The 9,510-nt window shown below is 47.9% G+C and overlaps 1 protein-coding gene across 1 annotated transcript in view; it reads left to right on the forward strand.

Moving 5' to 3' along the window:
• Window positions 1-486: 486 nt before the first annotated feature.
• Window positions 487-9,510, forward strand: part of BTBD9 (BTB domain containing 9) — a 143,064-nt gene continuing 134,040 nt past the window's right edge. Inside the window, exons 1-5 of the mRNA XM_018567386.1 lie at window positions 487-542; window positions 1,117-1,311; window positions 2,439-2,802; window positions 4,317-4,581; window positions 5,330-5,549. Coding sequence (XP_018422888.1) covers window positions 1,127-1,311; window positions 2,439-2,802; window positions 4,317-4,581; window positions 5,330-5,549 — 1,034 coding nt within the window. The 5' untranslated portion in view covers window positions 487-542; window positions 1,117-1,126. The remainder of the gene's footprint in view (window positions 543-1,116; window positions 1,312-2,438; window positions 2,803-4,316; window positions 4,582-5,329; window positions 5,550-9,510) is intronic.

Consider the following 9,510-nt stretch of genomic DNA (forward strand, 5'->3'; position numbering starts at 1 on the left):
ATATATATATATATATATGCTAATTTATTTATTCATTTATTTATAAAGATAACATATTAATTTGTATTCATCTTTTTTCTTTAATCATGGCAGATGTAAAGGTTTATAACAACAAAATTATAAAATGACTACAAATAAAATGTAAAAAAAATGTTTAATGCCTTTGTGACTATGTATCTTTTTCTTATTATTTCTCCAGTCCCTCCGCAGATTGGGAACTGACTGGAGGGAATGGCAGACACCAATAAGCACACTGACAGCAACCAGCAGCGGTTGCTGAGCAACAGGACTGGCGGCCATTATTCTGAAGACAGATGGAGACACAAGCTTAGGAATAGTTTGGGCTCTAGTGGATAGTGGTCGCCATCTTTGGTAAGGGAAGAGCCTGTGGTAATAACTCGCCCCCTCCTGCTGCTTGGAAACGCCCGGACTAAACATGGTAGTCTTCCTGTTTCGTCGCACGGGCGTGAAGACGTCAATGAACAGCGGCGCTGAGTAGGCGTGGCAGAGTGAGGCGCAGGAAGGAGCTGTCAGTGTTGCAGGTGAGCGGAGGTCCGTTGTGATTTGTGTCGGTCTGTCATTGTAAGTCTGCCCGATGTGCCTCTGGGACAGGCCTTGCCTCGCAGTCCACCGACTGTCACCCCTCACCAGGGTCGTTCATGTTCCCTCTTCCCCCAATACAGCCCCTCACTGCAGTCACTGGCTCAGTGTTCTCTGTACAGCGCTTCAGTATGTGTCAGAGCTATATAAATGTATAATAATAGTGTGTGACTGTGGGGGGGCATTAGAGTGTAAGCTCCTCTGCTGCAGCGACTGATAGGAACGGCTCAGTGTCCTCTGTACAGCGCTATGGTATATGCCAGAGCTATAACACTGTGTTGTTGTTGTTGTAATATTGATAGTGTGTGACTGTGGGGGGACATTAGAGTGTAAGCTCCTCTGCTGCAGATACTCACATGAATGGCTCAGTGTTCTCTGTACAGCGCTGCGGCGTATGTCAGAGCTATATATACGTATGTTGTGGTGGGGGAGGGGGGGCTAGTGATGCAGCATGGTCTTTTTCGTTGTATGGCCGCTTTGGGTTCTAACATTCATCTCTCTCGCCCGTCTACCCAGAGCCATCAGGATGAGCAACAGCCACCCTCTGCGCCCGTACACCGCCATTGGGGAGATCGATCACGTCCACATCCTGTCGGAGAGCGTGGGAGCGCTGATCAACGGCGAGGAGTACAGCGATGTCACCTTCGTCGTGGAGAAGATGCGTTTCCCCGCCCATCGGGTCATCTTGGCTGCCCGGTGCCAGTATTTCAGGTACAGCCGGGGATAATGAGCAGTGTGCTCCAGGCCGCTCTACTCTGATGTCTACAGAGGAACATGTCATGGTTACCTTTGTATTCTTCATGCCATGAAGGTCCTTGTTCAGGCACTTCCTCCTATAGGGTGACAACGCTCTGTCCCTTGTGTGCCAATTGCACTCCAGCGATGTCACCCTTTCGCACATGCTTGTGATGGAGACTACAAGTGATTGTTTCAACACACAGTACATACTCATGGTCAACTGTTGTCACCATCAGGAAACCCCACCTGAGAAACACCAAGCAGCCATCGCTTGAGTGCATGTAGACAGGAAGCGGCTGCAGTAGGGATGAGTTTAGATCTGGACCGAACCCGGAAGGAAGCTCCTTCACCTGCGACCGGAAATTCCCCCCGCACAGCTGCATGTAAGCAAAGGGGTGTGATGCTGTGACATCATTGACCTTATATGGCCACATGGCTATATTTGATTAATGACGTTGAACCTAATATGGTTATGTGGCCATATAAGGGCAACGATGTCCGCACAAGTGCCCCACCCCTTTCTTCATGTGCAGCTGTGTGGTGGGGAATGCCCCGACCCACATCTGATTGGGCCGGTGGCCTCATGACCCTTCTGGGTTCTCGGGTCACGTTCATTGTGAGCAACCCTGAGATGTACGTAAGGATAGGCGGGGCCCGGTATTATTTATTTCACGGGAACATGATTCAATACGTAATTAGCTCCTAAAGCTCTGATTAAATCCCAGCTCACGATGAACAACACTCATCATGGCAATCATTAGGATTACCATGTCATTAATAAACCGGGAACACGCCATGTTTGTATACTCGGTGACTACCCACACTGCTGCCAATGGACGTCCTCCTGGATTACAGTGGATTAAACTCAATTTGTACTCCACTTACCTGCATGTGCCAATTGTTATCTGGAAGTATATGTGGGTCCTATATTTATATACATACATGACCTGTGTAGAGTGTTGTTGTTTTTTTTTATACATGGGTGTATGTGGATCTTATATTTATATACATACATGACCTGTGTAGAGTGTTGTTGTTTTTTTTTTATACATGGGTGTATGTGGATCTTATATTTATCTACATGTATTGGTTCCGTGCAGAGCGTTGTTATATGGAGGTATGCGGGAGTCCCAGCCCCAGGCGGAGATCTTCTTGCAGGACACGACGGCGGAGGCCTTCGCCATGCTGATAAAATACATCTACACGGGCCGGGCCAGCCTGAGAGAGGAGCGGGAGGAAGTGCTGCTCGATTTCCTCAGCCTGGCACATAAATATGGCTTCCCAGAGCTGGAAGACTCCACCTCGGAGTACCTGTGTACCATCCTGAAGATCCAGAACGTCTGCATGATCTACGATGTGGCCAGTCTGTACTCCCTGGGGAAGCTCTGCACCACCTGCTGTCTCTTCATGGACCGCAGCGCACAGGACGTCCTGTCCAGCGATGGCTTTCTATCACTGTCCAAGGTATGGTGGGCCACTGGTCATCCCCTTCTCCATACCCATCCTCCTCTCACTGTCCAAGGTATGGTGGGCCACTGGTCATCCCCTTCTCCATACCCATCCTCCTCTCACTGTCCAAGGTATGGTGGGCCACTGGTCATATCTCCTTCTCCATACCCATCCTCCTCTCACTGTCCAAGGTATGGTGGGCCACTGGTCATATCTCCTTCTCCATACCCATCCTCCTCTCACTGTCCAAGGTATGTGGTGCCACTGATCATATCCCTCCATCCTCATCCTCCTCCTCTCACTGTCCAAGTTTGATGTGCCACTTGGCATATCCCACAACTCCCTTCTCCATCCCTATTCTTATGCCATTGTCCAAGGTATGGTATGGTCCTTTCTCCATCCCATCCTCCTCTCACTGTCCAAAGTACGGTGTGCCCTAGTCATATCGCACATTCCTCATTCTCCGCTCACTGTCCAAGGTGCAGTTCACCACTGGTCATATCCAACAACCCCCCTTTCCATTTTCATCCTTTTCTTAATGTCCAAGGTACAGTGTGCGACTGGTCATAGCTAACATTCTCTTCTCCATCTTCATCTCACTATCCTTGGTGCGGTGGGCCCACTGGTGATATCCCCCTTGTCCCTTCTCTATCCTGCTCTTGCTGTCCAAGGTACGGTTTTCCACTGATCATATCTCCCATCCTTTTCTTCATCCTCCTCTTACTCTCCAAGGTTTTTTTCAATTGTAAACTTGACCATCTACTTCTTCAAGGTCCACATATTCAAGGTGCCCCCCTCCCTTTCCTTCCCTAAAATGCTAAAACCTGTGTGGGGGGAAATAGCCTATAATTCTCACCTTTCCCCGACTTGCATGGGGTGACTTCATCTGTCTGCCGACATGATCCCTGCAAATGCTGAGTAGTCCACGTCTCATGAGGAGGCGCTAGCACAATTCACGATCATCTTCTTGTGAGATTTGGTTACTCTACATTCTCCGATCTGGCCCGGAAGCAGGATGACGTCACCCTCACCTGGACGCTGCAGGAGGAGGATGGGGAAAGCGTATTATCTATTTTTCCTCTCACAGATACTTAATTTAAGAAGAAGGGGGCAACTTGAATAAGTAGACCCTGCTACCAAGGTTGAAGGTCTGCTTTAAGAATAAATGACTACCTTGATCTTCCTATTGCTACAGCTGGTTGTTGTTGTTGGTATTAGGAGTACTCGGATGTAAATTTATTTTTTGGCTCAGAAAGCCGTCAAATACCAAATTATTTATCATTATCTGAATTTATGACTCCGCAGTCCAAAAGACAGAGGGGCATGAAATGGAATTGGGTGGGAAGATAGATTATTAGAGGCGGGGGTGTAGCCACAACCTTCTATTTGGGTCCTAATGATTATTTGGTTAAGCTCTGCTCTTGAGTTGTATGTGATTTCTTTGGCTTCAGAGACCTCCAGATCTCAGCAAGGAATATATAGGGAATCTGTTTCAGTCTTATATCTTAGATTGAGCTTTTTATCGGCAGGGTGCTCTCCTGGATATCGTTCAGAGAGATTCATTTTCCGCTCCAGAGAAAGACATCTTCCAGGCCCTGATGCGTTGGTGCCGGCACAACCCGAAGGAAAACCACACCGAGATCATGGCCGCCGTTCGCCTCCCTCTCATGAGCCTGACTGAGCTCCTTAACGTGGTGAGACCGTCCGCACTGCTCTCCCCGGACGCCATCCTGGATGCCATTAAAGTGCGCTCAGAAAGCCGCGACATGGACCTCAACTATCGCGGCATGTTAAGTAAGACATGTTATCCTTCTATAAAATTTAAAGCTATATATAATGAAGTCCATCCTCAACACCCGTCATACCTGGCCCCACCCGCTCACATGCATCACGACCCTATTATGCATTTTGAGACAGGAAGTGGGGGGGGATCTGCAGGGATTGGAAGCCTAAATGTACATTTCAGCACTACTCCAGCACCGATCTCAGTACCTTTCTCAGGAGCCCTCAGCTCTGATGCAAGTAGTGGGCTGGCTGTTGGGAGGGGTTCCTTGGCAGAATGTATTTGCATGCAGGCTACCCTATATAACACTAACATCTGATGCTGAGCCTCCATGATTGAAAGAACTGAAATCCATTGAATAAAAGGCCTAGGCCATGGACATTCAAGCTAGGGAGGAAAGCACTAGATGATGCTGGATCTCTTCCAGCCAGGAAGTGAGGTGGGCTCTATCTGACTTGCTGCAGCTTCTGATGCACATGGTGAGAAGCTTTCAGTGTGCAGTGAAATCGGAGTAAGCCATTCCAGCCGGTACAACTGTGCCAGACTGAAGGGAAGGACGGAGGTCGGCTTTAAACTATAGTGCTCTCTGAATGTATACGTATTTGGTGTTCTACAGCAAGTGGCCCAAGAGGGCTTCAGTCAGATGAAACGTGATGTGTTGGCCAATAACCATGTTATGTGATATAGAGATAGCTGCATGTGTCTGAATTTGTGAAGGAAATCTGTATATCAGTACTAACTGTCCCTCTCTCTCGCCAGTCCCCGAAGAGAATATTGCCACAATGAAGTTTGGTGCCCAGGTGGTGAAGGGGGAGCTAAAATCTGCCCTCTTAGATGGTGACACTCAGAATTACGACCTGGACCACGGCTTTTCCCGGCACCCAATAGAAGATGACTGCCGATCCGGGCTGCAGGTGAAGCTAGGCCAGCCGTCTATTATTAACCACGTCCGCCTGCTCCTGTGGGATCGAGACAGCCGGTGTGTATCCGATTTATCTGCCACCTCCCCTGTGACACAGAGCATTAGAGAGCTGACAGCATCCATAGTACTTTATAGAGGACATAAAACCAGTCACATCAGTCTCTCACCAGAGGAGCACTCTAATGTCCCCCTCACGCACTATTATTATACATTTATATAGCTCTGACATATTCCATAGTGCTGCACAGAGAACACTGAGCCAGTCACATCAGTCTCTGCAGCAGAGGAGCTTACACTCCAATGTCCACCCACAGTCACACATTATTATACATGTATATAGCTCTGATGTATTCCATTGTGCTGTATAGAGAACACTGAGCCAATCACATCAGTCTCTGCACCTGACTAGCTTCCACAGTCACACATTATTATTATTAGGGATGTCCCGATACAAGTATCGGTATCGGGGCCGATACCAGGCGTTTTCATGAGTACTTGTGAACATGCACCGATTCTTAAGGCAGATACCAGCCCTCTAAATTTTCAAACAGCAGCTGCTGTCCGAGTTCCCACGCTTGTGGGGACTTCGGCAGCCTGCTGGGGACCTGCAGATAGCTGCCCATGGCAGTGCCTGTCCTGTTCTCCTTCCCATCGCAGGCACTGCCATAGACAGCCCCGGGGGTAGAACTTACACCCCAGGGCTAGAAGCTGGGGTTCCTGCCGTACACTGACGGGGAGGACTGGGCCGAGAGATGTCCACATCGCCTGGTGAAATTGACACGCAGTCTGGTGAGAGGAGTTCTGCTTTGGGGACATGTATTCGCAAAACACATGTTCCCAAAGCAGAATACATGTCCCCAAAGCAATACTATTCTGCCTTAGGGACATGTGTTCAGCTTTGGAGATGTGTTCAGTTCCGGTAACATCCGTATTTAGCCCAGGTGAGAAACTGCCCTAAAATCATCAGTCTGTGTTCTTTTAGAAAAAAATTTCACATGTCCCTTTAAGGAAAAGTATCGGTAATTGGTATCGGTGAGTACATGAGGGGCAGTTCTTGTACTTGGTCTTAAAAAAGTGGTATCGGGACATCCCTAATTATTATACATTTATATGGCTCTGATGTATTCCATTGTGCTGTATATGGAACAGTAAGCCAGTCTCTGCAACAGAGGAGCTTGCACTCTAATGTCCTTAGCACAGTGATGCATATTATATTCAGCAAAGTAATGTGTTCAAACCAAATTGAGGAACTCATATATAAGGTATATATACACCTTAATTTTTTAATCCTGCATTACCTGCTGATACTAATATCTTATCTGAGATCTACAAATGTTTTCGAACCACTCTGAAGTCACATTATACCTAACCCCTGACGAAGAGGGACTCCCCAAAATGCGTTGGCACTCTTATATTATTGATCATTCAATAACATATCCTCCTGGATTATATTATCATTTGTGTGGTGCCCTTGCTACATTTTACATATCCAGCAATTAATCCCTGACAGAGGTTCTAACTCTTTCTAATCTGCCAAAGGTTCAAATGTTCTCTAAACTTCTACGAAACAACCAGCAGAGAGCTGGAAGATCACCACCTACCTTCCTTTCTGTCCCTCTAGTGCTGCCTGAAGTCCATACAGTTAACACTTAAAGGAGAACTATGGGGTTAAGGCTTTTCCCCATAGTTCTCCTTAGGGTAACGTGAGGACACAAACTAGCGTCCTCCCCGTCACCCTAGGCTCAGTATAGCTCGCGGTATACTGAGACACCGCAGCTGAAGCGGATCCCGACAATTGTGCCGGGATCCGCCCAGCTGCATGACTGACAGCTGGCTCTGCCTATCTAGAGGCAGAGCCAGCTGTACCCGCCCCCTCCCCACGTCCAGTAAGCGCTGGCGGATCGGAGCGGGAGGGGGGAATCCAGCCCCTCCCCTGTCACGGCAGAGAGCCGTGACAGGATCGAGAGGTGCGCGATCGCCGGTATGTGTTCGCTCACTTCCCGATCTACTGAGCCGACCTGTGACAGTCTCATTGTCACAGGTCGGCTAGAACTATGAGGTGAGTGAAAAGCACTCGCCTCATAGTTCTCCTTTAACTCAACAGATGAATCTTAAATTTATGTATTCAGGTACCTTAACTTTGAACAACAATGTATCTTATTTGTGTATCACTCGGCTGTAGATCCTCTTGTAATGATGGCTGGCTGTGCTGAAGCCACATGCAGTGCATTGCTAGATGGGGGCAGACACCATCCATGTTCTGTAATACATGAAATTGTAGAAACAGCAGGGGGTAATTATTAAAGGAGATCTATGGGGTCAGGGCTTTTCCCCATAGTTCTCCTAAGGGTAATAGGAGAACACATACTAGCATTCTCCCGTGCCCCAAAGATCAGTATACCGCGAGCTACAGCTCGCGGTATACTGAGACGCCACAGTCAGGACAGATCCCGACATTGCTGTCGAGATCCACCCAGCTGCGGGATTGACAGCTGGCTCTGCCTATCTAGAGGCAGAGCCAGCTGTGCCCGCCCCCTCCGCTAGTCTGGGATTGATCGAGAAGTGAGCGAGCGACGGTATGTGTTCGCTCACTTCCCGATCTACTGAGCCGACCTGTGACTGCTTCATTGTCGGTTCAGATTATGAGGCTGAGTGAAACTCCCTCACCTCATAGTTCCCCTTTTTAAGGTAGAGGGAACCTAAACGCTTTTGTAATCAGTATTTTCTTTGAATCTGCTTTTTCTACCCTATACTGGTTAACGTAATCTCTCACAAAAGCATGTCAGGGGGAAGCCAGAAGCAGGTCAAAGGGAAATTAGAAAGGAGGCAGTAAATGATCAGAGGCAAGTCAGAAGGAAGTTAGTAGCCTCAAGTATTTCATCAGACACAAGCCATTTTTTCCCCAAAGTACCTGAAATTTCTACCTGCATTCGTGTTACTTCTGAGCCTGAAACTCCTGCCTGCTATCCCATGTACAGCCTGGTATTCAACAACCACTCTACGTGTTGACTTTAAAGCCCAAATCAAGACTCTGTGTTCCTGGCTCCCTCACCTGCCCCGCAGGGAGTGAGCGTGTGAATCCCTGCACTCACATTATGTTGTCTGTCCTCCGGGTTGAATGACTCTAGGCACCATTCAATATGGAAAGAACATTTTGTGGCGGAAAGACATTACTTCGGGGAACATTGTTTGAGAGGGGATTAGTGTTGCTGTACTAGTTTTATTGTTTTATAATCCCGGCTGGGGCACCATTCACAAAAAACAAAACAAAAACGTTGCAGCGTCAACACTGAATTCTTCAGGGATGCTTAAAATCACTCGTCCTCATAGCTCGAGCCGACGCGTGACAATGAAACTGTCGCACGTCGGCTCAATAGATCGGGAAGTGAGTGAACACATACCGTCGCTTGCTCACTTCCCGATCATCTCCCTGCAGAGAGCCGTGACTGTCAGTCACCACTCCTCGCATGGATTCCCCCCTGTCCGATCCTTTAGCGCTGAGTGGAGGAATGGGCAGAGGATGGGGCGGGCACAGCTGGCTCTGCATCTAGATAGGAAGAGCCCGCTGTCAATCACGCAGCTGGGTGGATCCAGACAGTAATGTCGGGATCCGTCCCGACTGCGGCGTCTCAGTATACCGCGAGCTGTAGCTCGTGATATACTGAGCTTTGGGTCACGGGAGGACGATAGTATATGTCCTCCTGTGACCCTTAAAAGAACTATGGGGAAAAACACTTACCCCATAGTTCTCTTTTTAATGAGGGGATCAGGTCAGATTTCTATAGGTCCACTTTAAATAACTTAAAGTAGGGCACCCATGACTGACGTATTCCAGTTTCCTCCCACACTCCAAAGACTTGATAGTAGGTTAAATGGCTCCTGTTTAAATTGGCCCCAGTATGTATGTGAGATAGGGACCTTAGATTGTGAGCTCATTAAAGGTGGTGACTGAGGTGAAGTGATGCGTAAATTGTCTGTGCTGTATGTATGTATGTGTATATAATATATATATATATAT

The sequence above is a fragment of the Nanorana parkeri genome, unplaced genomic scaffold, assembly GCF_000935625.1.
Source record: "Nanorana parkeri isolate BGI_ZX_2015 unplaced genomic scaffold, ASM93562v1 scaffold1040, whole genome shotgun sequence".
Taxonomy (NCBI): domain Eukaryota; kingdom Metazoa; phylum Chordata; class Amphibia; order Anura; family Dicroglossidae; genus Nanorana; species Nanorana parkeri.